The 17,026-nt window shown below is 41.3% G+C and overlaps 1 protein-coding gene across 4 annotated transcripts in view; it reads right to left on the bottom strand.

Moving 5' to 3' along the window:
• Positions 1 to 5,602: 5,602 nt before the first annotated feature.
• Positions 5,603 to 17,026, bottom strand: part of SENP8 (SUMO peptidase family member, NEDD8 specific) — a 40,804-nt gene continuing 29,380 nt past the window's right edge. The window contains exons 1-2 of one of the 4 annotated variants that reach the window (XM_072147797.1): positions 9,031 to 9,189; positions 5,603 to 6,653 (exon numbers count right to left, since the gene is read on the bottom strand). In XM_072147797.1, coding sequence (XP_072003898.1) covers positions 6,008 to 6,652 — 645 coding nt within the window. In that variant the 5' untranslated portion in view covers position 6,653; positions 9,031 to 9,189 and the 3' untranslated portion in view covers positions 5,603 to 6,007. The other 3 variants (XM_072147799.1, XM_072147798.1, XM_072147796.1) reach the window with 3 other exon arrangements.

Below are 17,026 nucleotides of genomic sequence, written 5' to 3'. Positions count from 1 at the left end.
AATACATTTTAAACATAAAAGTGTGGGTCAATTATTATTCAACCCCTCAAACCACCAGAATTCAGTTTGGTTCCCCTAGAGTATTAAGTAGTTCAGGCACAAAGAACAATGAGTTTCACATGTTTGGATTAATTATCTGTTTTTCCAGCCTTTTCTGACTATTTAAGACCCTCCCCAAACTTGTGAACAGCACTCATACATGGTCAACATGAGAAAGACAAAGGAGCATTCCAAGGCCATTAGAAACAAGATCGTGGAGGGTCACAATGGGCTGGCAAGGGGTACAAAACCCTTTCCAAGGAGTTGGGCCTACCTGTCTCCACTGTTGGGAGCATCATCCGGAAGTGGAAGGCTTATGGAACTACTGTTAGCCTTCCACGGCCTGGACAGCCTTTGAAAGTTTCCTCCCATGCTGAGACCAGGCTTGTCCAAAGTGTCAAGGCTAACCCAAGGACAACAAGGAAGGAGCTCCAGGAAGATCTCATGGCAGTGGGGACAGTGGGGTTTCAGTCAATACCATAAGTAACGTACTCCACCGCAATGGTCTCAAAGCGTCATGTCAAGGCTCGTTTACAGTTTGCTCATGATCACTTGGAGGACTCCGAGACAGACTGGTTCAAGGTTCTCTGGTCTGATGAGACCAAGATCGAGATCTTTGGTGCCAACCACACACGTGACTTTTGGAGACTGGATGGCACTGCATATGACCCCAAGAATACCATCCCTACAGCATCATGCTGTGGGGCTGCTTCTCAGCCAAGGGGCCTGGCCATCTGGTCCGCATCCATGCGAAGATGGATAGCATGGCCTACTTGGAGATTTTGACCAAGAACCTCCGCTCCTCCATCAAGCATCTTAAGATGTGTCGTCATTTCATCTTCCAACAAGACAACGACCCAAAGCACACAGCCAAGAAAACCCAAAACTTGTGGAAGAAGCTCAAGATTAAACTCCACATGAGACACCCAAAGAACCTAGATAACTTGGAGAAGATCTGCATGGAGGAGTGGGCCAAGATAACTCCAGAGACTTGTGCCGGCCTGATCAGGTCTTGTAAAAGACGATTATTAGCTGTAATTGCAAACAAGGGTTATTCCACAAAATATTAAACCTAGGGGTTGAATAATAATAGACCCATACTTTTGTTTAAAATTTATTAAAATATAACTGAGCAACATAACTTTTTGGTTTGTAAATGTACGCATCTGTTAAGAAATCCTGCTCTTGTTTGAAGGCTCTAACTTATTTGCTTCTTATCAAACCTGCTAAATCTGCCGGGGGTTGAATACTACTTGTAGGCACTGTACATGTGTTAGTGGGAAGAACTGTCGCATACATAAAAAGAATAGAGCAAATAAAGCACAGCTAAACTGGCCACCAGGATGAAAGACTGTATGCAAAGGGGCCCCAGGCTCCATTACCACCTATGGAGTCTGAAGCCCCTCAAGCTTCATCCTGGCAGTAGATGCTCTTTTAAGGAAATCTACCACCAGAAGGACTGAAAACCAAGCAAACTGACATACTGGTGTCCGGGTTTAATAGATGTTTATGGAGCCTCTCAAACTAATTTGCATAATTAGTTTTTTACACAGTGCATAAGCTCAAAGGACTTCTACTACCAGTATGGAAATGAGCCTGAGGGGCTGCAGGCTCCAATAACACCTATGGAGCACTTCAGGCTCGTATGCATACAGTCCATCATGGTAACTTTTCTTAGGTTTGGGCAGCCATCTTGGATGAGATTTCTGTCTGTCTATGCTATGTGGCTGTAGCACTGCTCCCTGCACAGAGCTCAGACACTCGCTGATTCATAGCTTGTCAGCACATAGTGAGCAGAGGCTACAAGGAGAGAAGTGATCTGGGGGAAGGGGTATGCAGGCACAGTGAGATGTAGCAGACCCCAGAGTGTAATCATCTCATAAATCTCTGATGTCTCATCTCTGATCCTAAACACTTGATTAAACTGAAGCCTTTACAGCTCCGCGGAATACTAGTATGGCACTGAGCTGATGCTGGTTCGGCTCTGCACCAGAGTTGAGCCGGCATTGGGAGCAGATTACCGCTGACATCCTGAGTAACACCTGCGGTCGGAGGGTGCCGATAAGGATCCCAGGGCTTCCTGCAGGCAGTACCTGTAAGATGACGTCAGACGCCATCTTAAAGACAATGTCAGCTGACACGGCTAATACTCTGCTTGTTCATGAAAATACTCTGCAATACTGATGTATGGCAATCAGATGATTGCTTGTTCATGCCCCAAGGTAGAAGAAATTAAAAAAAGTAAAATTTTATTCAATAAAAAATATACATTAATTTTAAATGCCCTAACTCCCTATTAAAACATGAAATGACATATGAGAAAAAGGTCAAACAACCTGTAGAATAAAAATAAATCACTGAACCCGCACAATGAATGCTGTAAAAAAACAAAACAAAAACCTGCCAAAAATTATGATTTTTTTTTTTACCTATTTAATCCCACAAAAAAAATGCAATTAAAAGTGATGTACTGTATATATACTCGAGTATAAAGTGACCTGAGTATAAGCAGAGGCCCCTAATTTTACCACCAAAAACTGGAAAACCTATTGACTCGAGTATAAGCCGAGGGTGGGAAATGCATTGGTCACAGCCCCTCAATAGTATACAGCCAGCCTCCTGTAGTAGCTAGCTAGCCAACCAGCCCCCAGTTTGCCCAGCACTAAGTGTAATAGAGAAAAAAAAAAACTAAACCTAATTCTGCTCCAGGTGTCCCTGGAAATCATTCTTCAAAGTATTTTGCCTCTCGGCCCTCATTTAGTACCTTTTTTTTTTTTGGCCTATAGCAACCATGGTTTCCAGCTCTCAAAAAAAACTACAATCACAAGCACCTGCTGCTGACTAATTATACCAGAGCTTTCTATGTATATGCTATTGATCTATTTATCCCATATCTATCTATATCCTAAGCAAAACTCCAGCATAGCACATGAGGGGGCAGCTTGAAGACTTGGAGAGTCTCTCCTCTCCTGCCATTTCCTGCTGTGGAGTGTGAGGTGATGGGGGGGATTGTGATCAATCTGCAGTTTGTCTGTGTGAATTATTTGTTTATATACTGGTGTAGGGAAAGCTGAGGGAGAGATAGTGTGTAGATGTTTTGTTGCTACATTAGTTAGAGCACCTGGCAGCAGATGACTGAGTGCTGGAGCATTAAGCTGTAAGGTAAACAGCTGAGAGCAGGGAGAGAGGTGAGTGCGTCTCACCCTCCGTAGTCTGCTCCTCAGTGAAGATGGAATGTGCCTAGCAACAGCCATATAAAGAGTCACTGACAACAGAGGGAAGTCTGCAGAATACAAGAGGAAGGAGCAAGATTCAGGTAACTAATCCAATTGCAAAATGGCTTAAAATTAACTGCCCTACAACATATCAAAAGTTCAAAATAAACTTGTATAAACCTCCGATAACGCCAGCTGCCGTGATGTACACTAGAAACACCAGACCACTCTCAAAGCTCCATAGGCCGGCGGTGACTGCCGAGCGTCATGCGGCAGTCACCACCCCTAATCCTGCCCCCCCCCCCCTTTAGTGTACATCACGGCAGTGTCTGCTGGAGGTTTCCGATAACGCTATCAGTGTAACACTGCTGGGACGGTTGTAGCACTAAAAGCTGCTTACTTTAGTAAGCAGCTCCTAGTGGCGTTTTTAAGAATCCTCTTTAAGCTATAAACTGGCTACGTCCTTCAGGGGTTAAAGCAGAACATACAACTTTTTTTTTTTTTTTTACATAAAGACGTTGTTTAAAACATTATAGGACATTTTAAAGAAAACCTGTTAGCAGGAGCCCTTCTTCAAGCTTCCCCATAGAGAATAGTATGCACACTGCCAAAGTGTTTTTATAATAAAACTATCGGAAAAAGATAAAAAGAGAAGTTTTATGAAGGTTTACCATTCTCTCTCCAGAGCAATGAGAAGCAGTTCTCCCTACACTCGGGAAACCGATCCCACATGCGTCTATTTCAAATAAACAAAAAAAAAAAAACTTCCTATGACAGTGGTGGAAGCTTGGCATTTGTAGTGAGAGAAGGAGCTAATATTTGTATAGATTTTAAAGGGAACCTGTCACCAGGGACCTCATTTTTCACTAAAGACAGATTGTAAAAGCCCATGACACCTGCAGTGCAAACATGCCTTTCTGCCTTTTCTAAGCATTTGCATTACAATATAATTGTGAGTTATAACTTACTCTTGCATCCTGACAAAATCCTGGGGTAGTCACAGGGGCTGGACTTAGGTTTGCATGCATTTCAAAAAACATGTGACCTGTTTGAGCTGCAGACTGTCTCCATGTTTGTGCTCCTGTACAGCTTGTCAGGCTGACCAGGCTGTGACCTTTTCACATCTGCAAATAGATTACTATTCTGTGGTCCACAAGTTCACAGTTGAAAACAAGAGAAGTATGAGGATGGACATAGAAATTAATTCTTGAGTGAGGCATCTGTGAAAATCATTAAAGCCAAGAAGAGAAAAAAAAATAACAAATAACAGATGTGTGAATAATCAGTAAGTTTCTGTCGTCTAAATGAACCTTCTCAACTCAGTTTAGACATTTACATATTTTTCGAACATGCACTTATTCCCACAAAGCCTCCCCCCCACACCCTTTTTTAAGTCGAATTTGTAAGTCAGAACAGGTATATTTTGTCCCTGTGACAATTTGGATTTGCAAAATATTTTATTTTGTGGGTTTGTCTACTTGTTTTTTGGTGCAGTTTTAAAGCCAAAAGTAGGTGTGGATTGAGTTTTTCATACAAAAAAAGTGCATTTCAAAGTGTTTTGCATGTGCATAGAACATGCATGAAAAAGACTGATAAATGTGGACTGTCTTTTCTATAGCAATTGATCAATAATAAATACATTGAACTCGTATGATTCTCAGAGGGTACGGAGTGTGGAGGTCTGGGACTGTCTATAGTTAAACTTCTAAAACCCTTGATAAATGAGTATAGTTTTTGGTACAAATTGTGACCCATTTATATTTCCATTTTAAGAAATACACCCCATCAGAACAAGTAAAATTGCAAATGCACACTACAGTTCATGGTGGTGACAATAGGGAGCAATTCCCGTATATGAAGTAGTAGGCATATTATATATTTGTGAGTGGATTAGCTTTTTTTATATGTATAATACTCTAGAATTGTGCTCTGTCATTAATGTCCAAAAGATTCAAATTACAATAAAAATTGAACCACTTGTAACTGTCTTACATGCATGTAACATCCAGAGTATAACAGCGCCACCTTGTGGATACACTGAAGTATTCCATGTGATTTTTGCATAGTTTGTTGGTTTACATAATGTCTTCTTATTCAGCTAAATAAGACATTGTAATACATTTCAATTTATATTATTCTTGTGCCAACATCATGTAGTATCTTCAAGGATAACCTACAACATTTATACACACATTTCAGGGCTTGTAACAGCCCAGGTGAAAGCTGCAAAACTGGGAATGTGCCATCTGGTTATTCAATAGAGGGCACATCCCTGCATTAAATACAATATCTGTAAAAGATCAGGGCCCACGCTTGTTATGTTATACAACTGACAAGAGTAGAGTATGTCATAGTCTGAACTTTTTATTTTTCACAGATGACTCAGACTATGTCTCATTCATTTTATTTCCACAGTAATTCTTTTTGGAAATTCAATTTACCTTCATAAACTTGTGCACTGTAGTTTGCTGTGGATGGTCCATGTGGTAAACCGTTATAATCTGATATTTTATTAAATCTTGTTAAAATATTAGAATATTTTCCATACACAGATATAGTCCATAATTCACATTTTATTTATAGATACCAGGAAATACCACAGCAGCTGGATGCATTCTTGTCTACATCCAAACTATTGTCAAAACCAAATATAATATTGAAATCTGTTATGATCTGGATATTTCTAACAATCTTTCTACTGGCATCTCTTAGGACCTGAGCAGATATTCTATATGTGTCCGATATAATCCTCTTTAAGGTCCACATGTAGCTTTAGAGTGGCTTCCCAGCCCCCTAATTATTTCTTTCCATTCGCTGCGCTTCAGTGTAACATACTGAGGTGTGATGATCTGCAGACTCAGATTGTTGCCTCCCCGAAAATACTGCTCACACAGAGCTTGTGCCACACACACTACGTACATGCCACAGTCATAGCTGTTATGTTGGGCTGGGGCTTCTTCTTCCCGATAATGTGGCTTACCAGCAAGCATACTACTTAGGTTTCTGGCCATGAGTCGGGCATGTGGGGCATTAGTGCCTGGTGCCGAGTCATAATGAAGAAATTCACGGGCACTACGAAGATAGGCCAGAAGGCTCCAATGTGTACCCCCTGCTTCAGTCCCAGCATTATCATTAACAGGCAGCAGAACCAGGTCTTTCTTTGGCAAGTCCAGAGGCTGTAAAAATTCTTGCACATCATTCCCGCAACATTTTATAAACTGGCTCACCTCCGGACTGAGGAGGGCAACTCTTTTAGCTGTTGATGGGGCTAACGTGGATGCCAAGAATTCAAAAATAAAACCAATGATGTTATCATTCAGCCAGTGAGGGCCGTCTAGAAGGGCAACATCTGAAGACCGCAAAAGACAATCTCCATAACTCAGCACCACTTGGTCCATTCTGAGGAAACATGTAAGAGTAAATGTATTAATAAACAATAAAAAGTCACAGATGTCCACAACTCTACAAAGTTATGATGACTTTGCCAAAGTATATTCAAGTGCATCTACAACCAGGATGAAGGACTGTATCCAAATGAGCCTGAGGGGCTCCAGGCTGCATAGGTGTTGATGGAGCCGCTCAGGCTCATTTGCATACAGTCTTTCATCCTGGTGGTAGATGTCCTTTAAATTCCCTTAAAGGTGTTAATAGGGCTCTTGTAAAAAAGTTGGTGATAGGTTTAGAGAGTTATATGAGGGCTTGCAAATGTTATTGCAGGCGTTGCATTTAAAGGAAACCTACCACCACGGATCTACCTATAAAGGTAGATCGGTTGGTAGGTGCATTTGTTGGGCTAATCCTCACATCCTCCTACCAGATATCTTTGTCGCGCAGCTATGAGGAACTGCTGGGGCTATACCGCGCAGCTATTCCACGCCCCAGTAGCCTCTAATGGTCCGCCTACCAATACATCTTCAACTTGTCCACATAATAGTATTGCAGTACATAGTGAATGATCAGACCATCAAGGGTTAAAGTACCATAGAGGGTCTAAAAAAAAATAAATAAATAAATAAATATGGTAAAAAATAAAAATAAACAATTAAAAAAAACAAAAACAAATCAACCCCCTTTCCCCAGAATTGATATAAAACTAAATAAACAGTAAAAATTACAAACATGTTAGGTATCACCGCATCCACAATCATAACGGAAAATAGGCCCAAAATGTCCGAAACGTGACTTTTACAGAAATTAACATAACATAAAATTTTTTAGAAGCGATCAAAAGTTCGCACAGTCCACAAAATGCTAGCAATGAAAATGTCAGCTTATCTCACAAGAAATTATGTCTTACACAGCTCTGTACAGCACAGTATGAAAAAGGTATTAGGGTCAGGAGATGGTGAAACTAAATTTTTTTTTTTTTTGTACACTTTTTTTTTTTTTTTAATTTTTAGGAGTTTTGCCTAATTACACTGCTGTTAACTTTGTGTTTATAAAACAGCAATGTAATTAGGCAAATCTTTCCCCAGCATTTGTAAATGCCACATGTGAACGCACCCTCAGCCAAAGGAATCTCCAACAGGTTACCAGCTGTCGTAGCAACACCATAAGCTTGTGCTATTGTTGCCAACAATAATTATCAATATTTTTTTTCTGCCATTTTGCAAAAGTGTACAGTTCCCAAATTAAATATTAGGTAGACGTATCTAAACCTTTATAAAGTAGGCATTTCCATGATGCTACTGACCTAAATAATAAAGGGGATGTGTCATTTGGACTGCACAGTGAAAGCCACATGAGAAAATATTAAATGATTCTACTAGGAGGTACAATTTGTCCTGCGGACAATGAGCCTTCATGTAAACAGAATAAGTAAATAATATGTGGCTTTTGGAATGTGGGAAGTGAAAAACAAGATGGAGACATGGTCTTCAAAGAAATAAAAACAGATGTGTGCTAGACATTGTTTTTACAGTTTGCGTGTATTTCTATGTCCTCATACACACAGCTGTGGTTTCCTCAGCACCATGTATGAGATGGCAGCCTGTCTGCAGCTTCCTACAGCAATCCATTGGAAGATAAAAAAAATACATATGCCACCCGTGTGCCATCCACATTGCCAGCCTTCCACTTTGTTTTTCTTAACTGCAAAAAATGGATAACATGCGGGCAGATTATGCAGACAAACGACCCAGAAACTATAAAAAGGCACAATGACCGCAAAAAGGAACATGAGATCTGTGGTTTCCAGGCAGAGGAAGAAAATGGGTTCGGTCACACTTGGCGTTTTGAAACAGTTTTTTGGCCTGTTCTTAAGCAGTCCGGTTTTCTCAATTATCATAATTAAAACTGGTCAAAAATTAATGCTTTTTTTCAAAAAGGCTTGCGTTTTTAATGGACAGCTTAAAAACGGTGCAAAAATGGGTCCAAAACACCACGTGTGACCGCAGCCTTATCATGAGTAAATAGAGTTAATGGGGTTGGGCTGTAGTTCTCTGAACAACCAGGTAGTCAGGGGGCGATGTGCAGTGCACACATATATAAGACACCACTTATGATACAATGATTTATACCATACACGTACGATATGTGCGTATATACCACACACGTACATGTACGATACGTGCGTATATAACATACACATACGATAACATACACACATAAGATACAAACTTTTTTTTGTTTTTCAAATTCAATGTCTTGGACTACAGCACAGGAGATCCTCATCTCAATGGGAGCTACTCCCCGGCACTCTGCCTGCCTCCTCTGTTCTCTTTAGCTCCTCCATACACACACCTCTCCAGGAAACCGAGAGACTCGCTGTACTCACAGTAATGCAGGGTTAGGGTCAGCCGCATATTACACTGCAGAGACTGCTCCAGCAGCGACAGAGTTAATGATTGAAGGGAGGGAGGGCACTAACTCACTTCCGTTTCGACGTGGTCGCCTAATGATTACGTCACCAGTAAAACACGACGTTGTAACACAAGAGAACCTGCATGCTTGGCTGCCATTTTATTGAAGTCTAGACGCACAGCAATGTGGAGACAGTTGTGACATCAGACGGTTTAGTCTATACAAATCGATGTCTTTCACACTACAGTTTCATACCCTTTCACCGCTGTTCTGGTCTCACTAACAGAACTTTAGTGTTAAGAAAATGTGTTTCACGTGGAAGCTGTATGACCTGGTCTCAAAAGTGCAGAAAGAGAGATTGACTGTACTGTACTGTCTTCTGACTGTATTAGATTTTTGCCTTTCCCAGCAGATTTTTAAAAAAAAAAAAAATTCGCAAAATCTATATAAAATTGTGATTTTAATATGATGTGGTCATAAAAGGGAAGTTTTATTCCTCCACTGGTGCCTCAGACTCCAAACTTTTCTCCAAGATCAACCCTATGGGCAGATAGATGTGAGTATACAGTTGTATTTAGTACAGCAGCTCCCTGTACTACCTCATATGTAATCGCTTGAGGCTGGGGTGCTGCTACACGTCTGTGCTCCACAGTGTGCGCTGGGAGCTGTAGCTTTCTGGCTGTCATCCATTCCTGTATGGGCTCATTCTTACAATAGGGAGAACTTCAGATTTACCATAAAATTTCATTTTAAATCTGAAGTTTCCCACTGATGGCTGAGACTATAAGAGGAGTCAGATGTCAGCTATGAGAGCATCAGGGAGCGGGTATGGACATCAGCATATGATGAAATCCCTGTCCCTCCGGATACATCGAGAGGCTCTGACCTGTGGCTGTATCTGCCTGGATGGCTACAAGGCGCGTATTTCCCTCAGACTGTGATGTGTCACCGCAGCAATTGCGGAGCAGGAGCACTCCATGTCGGCCCACTCGGCCACTGCTTACACCCCCTTCATGCACTTCCCTTGGCATGGAGATGGCATGAAGGGTGGAAACAATTGCTGGCAATTTCGATTTCATGGTTTTTATGCCATCTTTCTGGCATAGAAGGATTGATAAATGTCCCCATTTTTATAGACTTTAAAGAGGACTTGTCACCTCAAACATCAATACTAAACCTCACAAATACCTTAACGATCCTTGTAGAGGCATTCCAATGTTTCTTAACCGGTTTCTGTCCATTTTCAATGTTCTCTAAAATGTTCTCCGATAGCTCCCCTGACTCCTCTCTGACATGTATGTCACTAAAACTGACCCACCACACTGCCCCTCCGCCTTACCTGCAGGTTTGTAATGTCAGTGCATGCACAGTGCATGAAAGGAAAGGAGGAAGCCAAAGGCCAGCAGGGTTCCTCCTTCCATGCACTGACATTACAATCCTGTGGGTAGAGGGCAGTGCGGTCCCTGGCTTCCTCCTTTCAAGCACTGTGCATGCGCCGGCATTGCAAACCTCTGGGGTGGTTTTAGTGAGGTACACATCAGAGAGGAGGTGGAGCTGAGAAAGCATACAGTAATAAAAAAGCAAGAGCATTAAAAGTTGTCTTTAGAGAACATCGGAAACATACAGACACTGGTAAAGAAACATTAAAATGCCTCTACACCGGTCTTTAATTCCTTAAAGTGTAAAAACTTTTGATATGTTGTAGGGCAGGTAATTTTAAGCCCTTTTGCAATTGGATTACCATATATACTCGTGTATAAACCGAGTTTTTCAGCACAAAAAATGTGCTGAAAAACCTCGCCTCGGCTTATACACAAGTCAATGATAAAAACAAAAAATAATACTCACCCTCCGGTGTCCCCGATGTTCGTCGCGGCTCCCGATCGCTGTCGAGGCTCCCCCTGTCTCCTCTTCTGTCTTCTATCTTCTCTAGCCGGCAGAGTCGCGTCCATGCGATCTGCCGGCCGTCGCACACTGTGATGCAGCGCTGTCACTGCTGATGACAGCGTCACATCACAGTGTGCGATGGCTGGCGCGATCCCCGGCCAGAGAAGATAGAGTGAAGAAGCAGCCGGGAGCCGCGATGGGGACCGGGAGCCGTGAAGAACATCGGGGACAATGGAGGTGAGTATTAAGTTTATTTTTTTATCTGTATGCTACACAGGCTTGTATGCTGCAAGGGGGCAGGCTGTATGCTGCAAGGGGGCAGGCTGTATGCTGCATGGGGGCAGGCTGTATGCTGCATGGGGGCTAGTTGGCTGTATACTACATGGGGGCTGGCTGGCTGTATACTACACCCTCAGCTTATACTCGAGTCAATATGTTTTCCCAGTTTTCTGTGGTAAAATTAGGGGTCTCGGCTTACACTCGGGTCGGCTTATACTCGAGTATGTACGGTAGTTACCCGAATCTTGCATTCTGCAGACTTCCCCTAGATGGCAGTGACTGCTCAGATAGCTGTTACTATGGACATTCCGTCTTCATAAAGAAGCTGAGACTACTGGCAGGAGACACGCCCCCATCCCCCTCCCTGCACACAGCTGATTACCTCATGTCTCCAGCACTCAGTCATGTGCAGGGAGAAGCCCTCACTAATGCAGTGACAAAACACCTTCACTTATCTAACCTCAGCTTTCCCTTCACTTGTGTATAATAAATAATCCACACAGACAAACTGCACCCCCCCCCCTCCCCCCATCACCTCACACAAGGAAATGGCAGGAGACAAAGTCTGCAAGCTGGGCCCTCATGTGCTGTACTGGAGTGTTACTTAGATACATACATACATATATAGATGTAAGATAGCTCTTGTGTCATTGGTCAGGCAGCAGGTGCTTGTGATGAGGAGACAGGGGCAGGCTCCGCCTCCATCTTGCTGATTGTAGGTTTTTTGAGAGCTGGAAACCCTGGTTGCTATGGGCCAAAAAAGGTACTAAATGAGGACCAAGAGGCAAAATATTTTGAGGAATGATTCCCATGGACACCTGGGGCAGAATTATGTATTTTAGGTTTTTTTGCTCAGTATGACGGTTACACTTTAAGTACGCAACCAGTTCATAGCTTAAAGGGGTATTCCGGGAATATGGACGCCTGACACAAAAACCCATGATGATATAAATAAATGAATACAACAATACTCAATGTCATTAGTCACAAAACGGAGCTAAAATATGATTTTATGATTTACAAAATTTATGGCCTCTCTAAAGTAGGTGGAGTTATCTCTAAGATGGCCGCCACTGGAAACTACAAGTTCCATGATCCTTTAGTTCTCAGTAACTCCTCCTACCACTTATGCTCTGCTAACAGTGATTATCTAACAGACTTTCTTGCTCTGTTACCATAGTAATGATGTGTAACAGCCATCACCACAACACTGGCCATACTGGATGCACTGCAACCAACTGACAACAGCCAAACGTAGTGGTGATCACATGACCTTCCCAGGCAGGTACAGGACATGTGATGTGGACATGTGATGTGGACATGTGACCAGCGGCCATCTTCTGTCCTGCAACGGACCACTCGGAGGAAATTAACGGACTGATTAAAGGGCCAGTAGCATTTTAATTCTTTATTACAGTGCATGTCACCAGCATTTTCTGCTAAGGGGAGCAACATTTTAAATAACTAATTACACATTAGCTTCTATTTTGACTGTCCACTTGTATATGAATTATGCCGATTCCTGGAATACCCCTTTAAGGCTCAGCCCCATTTTTTGTATTCTGACTTTATATGGCTCACTTTATATGGTTATGACTTTTGAACACTGTTACTTATCAAAACCTCACATGTTGTACTTCATTTTAATGGTAAATGTTGGCTGATGAGTTTTGCGTTTATTTACAAAAATTATTACAAATGCAGAATTTTTTGAAAAATTTTCCATTTTCGAAACATTGGGGCTCATTTACTAAGGGTCTGAATCGCGCACTTTGGTCGGGTTTCCTGACAATTTCTGTTTTGCGACGAATTGCCCGAGATTTAGGCGCACACAATCAGATTTTGCTGCAACGGAAATCGGGGGTGTGGCCGTCGGACAACCCGATATTGTCCTGCTTCAGCTGACCAGCTTAGGGAAGGGGGCACACTTCAAATGGCTATATGTCCTGAACCCTGGCACCCAGAAACAAAGTTCTGGTGTCATATTAAACAGGAGAGCTTTAATATGATGTATGGATTGTGTATGGATGCTTAACAGCAACGGAGATATTCACTCTTACAATAGAAACCTGTACATAAAAATCTACTTTTTTAGTACAAAATTTAAGTGAGGATATCTCTGTCTCTTTGAAGCATGCATACACAATTCATACATCATATTAAATGGGAGATTTCCTGTTTAATTTGACACCAGAGTTGTGTTTCAGGAGATATAGCCGTTTGAAGTTGGCTACTGTCATGACTTTTAAAGTCCTTTCTGCAATCTCTTACAGTAAAAGCTGACTTGATATTTATCTGAAGCAGTCGTGAAGAGGTTAAGCTTTGAAAGGCATAGCTCACCCATTTTTATGACATGAGCCCTCTACATGCCAGTCACACCTGTTTTTGTGCGAGTATGTGACACATAAAATGCCCAAAAACATTTATAGGATATGGGACCTCTCTAAAAGCTCGTGCTACTTGTCCATCAGGAATGTAATGAATGTGTGAGTTGTGGAGACGTGGCAGTTCAGGCTCAACTAACCCAAGAATTGGGTTTCCCCAGTTTCACTTCCTGATGAAGTAGTCACTATACACTTAGTCTGCAATGAATTGAAAACCCTGATTTTTCAGTAATTCCCATTAATTTTAGTAGAGAGTAATCAAAAGGTACAAACTAATCTCCATATGTGGACTTGCTGTAATATGTCACAGAATAATTGGACCCTATTCCTTCCCAATTCCTTGGCCAGAATTACCATCAACAATTTTGAAGCACTTTTTCTTTTAACTCTGCATCAATATTCTATACTACTAACAGGTAGTGCTGGGCCATGCACACTTTCACACTGACCTGCCCTGTAGAGCCAGTCTCATACTGTGTAGGGGAACGTCCATATCATAAGTGGAAACTCAGATTTATTCATCAATTTCTAGGAGGAATAACAAGAGTGATACAATGCAGAACCATAGGAAAATATACTCCAGTCATATAATAACGAATCTTTATTTCTATAGCGCCATCATATTCCGCAGCGCTTTACAAATCATGGGGTATATACAAATTAAATAATAGATTACAGAGTAATAACATTGTCAGATCAAACAGGACTCTGTTCACAAGAGCTAACAATCTATTGGGATGAAGGGGTGACACAAGATGAGGCAGTGCTTATAAAGAATGGCTGCGCCATTGTACAAGGCATAAAATAATTAAATAGCTGCTGGCGACTGGTTCATTCAGCTTTACAGGATCCAGGGTCCATTGGTCTGCAGAATAACCTATCTAATGGTATCAGGTGGTGAGGGTCACAGACAGGAGGAGAAAACATGGAGGTTAGTGAAAAGAAAGTGAAAGTTACATGCAGTTCCCAAGTGTGATTAGCCTGTCTAAAGAGGTGATTTTTTTTCTAGAGAAACTTTGGTATATGGGTATTAGTCTGAATATTTTTTTTTTTATTGGAGAACAAGTTTAGTAACACAGACCCATCAGGAATAAAGAATTCTTAAGGTATTAGCACATGTAAGATATTACATGCAGGTTTACTATATGGAAGTAGAATTGCAGTATTTCTACTGCAGATTTTTCATCCGCAGCAAATAAGTGACAGATCACTTATTCCCGTGGATGCTGGGGTGAAAATCAGCCTCTGCAATGCAATGGCTGACCCTACCCCCAGCCGTGGCAGAATTACTGCATTATACACATCAAAAACAAACTAATTTACTTAAAGGGAACCTGTCACCAGGAGACCCATTTTTAGCACTCCCCCAGTCCCCACAGAGCATAGTACATACACTGCCAAAGTGTTTTTGTATAAAAAAAATAGGTTTTACAGAAAAAAAAGATATGTTATATGGTACCTTTCATTAGCATCTGCTGTGTGACTAGGCAGTTGCCAATTGGGAGGGGCTGGAAAGGAGCAGTTCCCCCCCACCCTTGGGAAACGTGACCTTTTCAAATATATGAATAACTCCCAACACTCGTGATTGGCTGTGAGGAACAGGGGGCGTCGCTAAGATGGGTGTTTTCATACATTTGAAAAGGTCACATGGAGAAGCTGAATCCCAAGGGTGGGGGGGGGACTGCTCCTTTCCAGCCCCTCCCAATTTTTTTTATACAAAAACAATTGCAGTGTATGTACTATGCTCTGTGGGGGCTGGGGTAGTGCTAAAAATGGTGACAGGTTCCCTTTAACTATTACGTATTTGATTTCTCCATAAACCCCTATTTACTGTAACCTCCCTTCTAAATACAGATTCACCATTAGGCAAGCTCTTGCAGTAATGCCTTTTACACATCACACATATCATTGTGGTTTAGATAGCTTGATAAATGTGGTTTCATCTTGGCAGATGAGTTGTTAATGCCTGGACAGGATTTCAGACAAATGCACCAGCTTATGATCCAAACCCCGCTCCCAGCATCCACTGGATCCATCAGGATGCTCCAGCCTTGTGCCCAATTGGCCAGTAAATGATGCTGCCTGGCATAGTACAGCGCTATAGCTTTCCCCTCCGAACCTTGCACCTATGGTAGGTAGTGCACAGCCCCCTCCTTTCACAAGTAGAGGGCAGAATTTCTACAGAATTAGCTTGTACATCGTTTCTTTAGGTGTGCAAGCCCATATATATCCTCCCAATTACAAAAATGATTAAAAAGTCACTAAAAAGGTGCAAATTTGTTGCAACTACATCTTATGTTTTTCCTATTCCTGGAGGGAACTTACGTGAATTTGCGCCTCAATTGGCAAATTTTACATGTGAATCATGCAAAATCAATAGACAGTTTTTAGAGATTTTGAGAAGCATGTCTGTGTAAACAGTTTGTACCGTGTTGCTTCATCTTTGTACGTTGATAGGAGCAAGGTTGCATCTCCTTCTAATCTGAAACATTTTCAACACTGTAAACTGCTGCAGTAAATGTTGTCAGTGAATAAATAAGGGTTATTAGTCCAAGCCACTTTAGGACTTCCGGACCACGCACAATTTTTTAAATCTGCCCTTTGTCGCTATAAGTGGTTATAACTTTAAAATGCATTTACATATCCAGGTAATTTTGAGATTGTACTTCAAATTAGTGGAAATATTTGGATGGTATCTATTGTATTTAATTATGAAAAAAAATTTGTCAAAAATTAGCAAAAATTCTCAATTTTCAAAGTTCTAATTTATTTTCTTTTTAAGTAGATAGTCATAGCACCCAAATAACTTTATAAATAATATTTCCCAAATGTCAGCTTTATGTTGGCATGGCTTTTTAAGCAATTTTCCTTTACATAGGTTGTTATGGGGCTTAGAATTGTGGGTGCATTTCCCCCCCCCCAAAAAAAAAAAAAAAAAAAAAAAAAAATCGCCAAAACCTATATTTACAGGCTGCTCAGTTTTCAAGTAACATTGAGAGGCCTAACAGTAGTAAAACTACATAACTTACCCCATTATAGAAACTACAACCTTCAATGTATGAGAAACCAACTTTACGAAGCCTTTAGGTGTTTTACAGGGGTAAAAACAAAGTGGAGGTGAAATTTACCATTTTTTACTTTTCTTTTTTTTTTGACAATATATTAACTTTGGCCCAAAATGTAGAATTCAAAATGGGTTAAATGACAAAAAAGCTCCACAAAGTTTAATACCCAATCTCTCCAGAGTGCACGGATACCCCAAATGTTGTGGTAAACTGCTGTACGGGCACACGGCCGGGCATAGCATGGAAGGAGCTCCATTCAGAGCAGAGTTGCATTGTCACATTTTACAGGCCATAAAATGTTTATTTTATTGTAACGTGGACATATGGGGGCTTATTATTTCCGGGATGAGAACCA

This window comes from Engystomops pustulosus, chromosome 4 (assembly GCF_040894005.1).
Source record: "Engystomops pustulosus chromosome 4, aEngPut4.maternal, whole genome shotgun sequence".
Lineage (NCBI taxonomy): Eukaryota > Metazoa > Chordata > Amphibia > Anura > Leptodactylidae > Engystomops > Engystomops pustulosus.
This window is presented reverse-complemented; position numbering and strand designations above follow the sequence as displayed.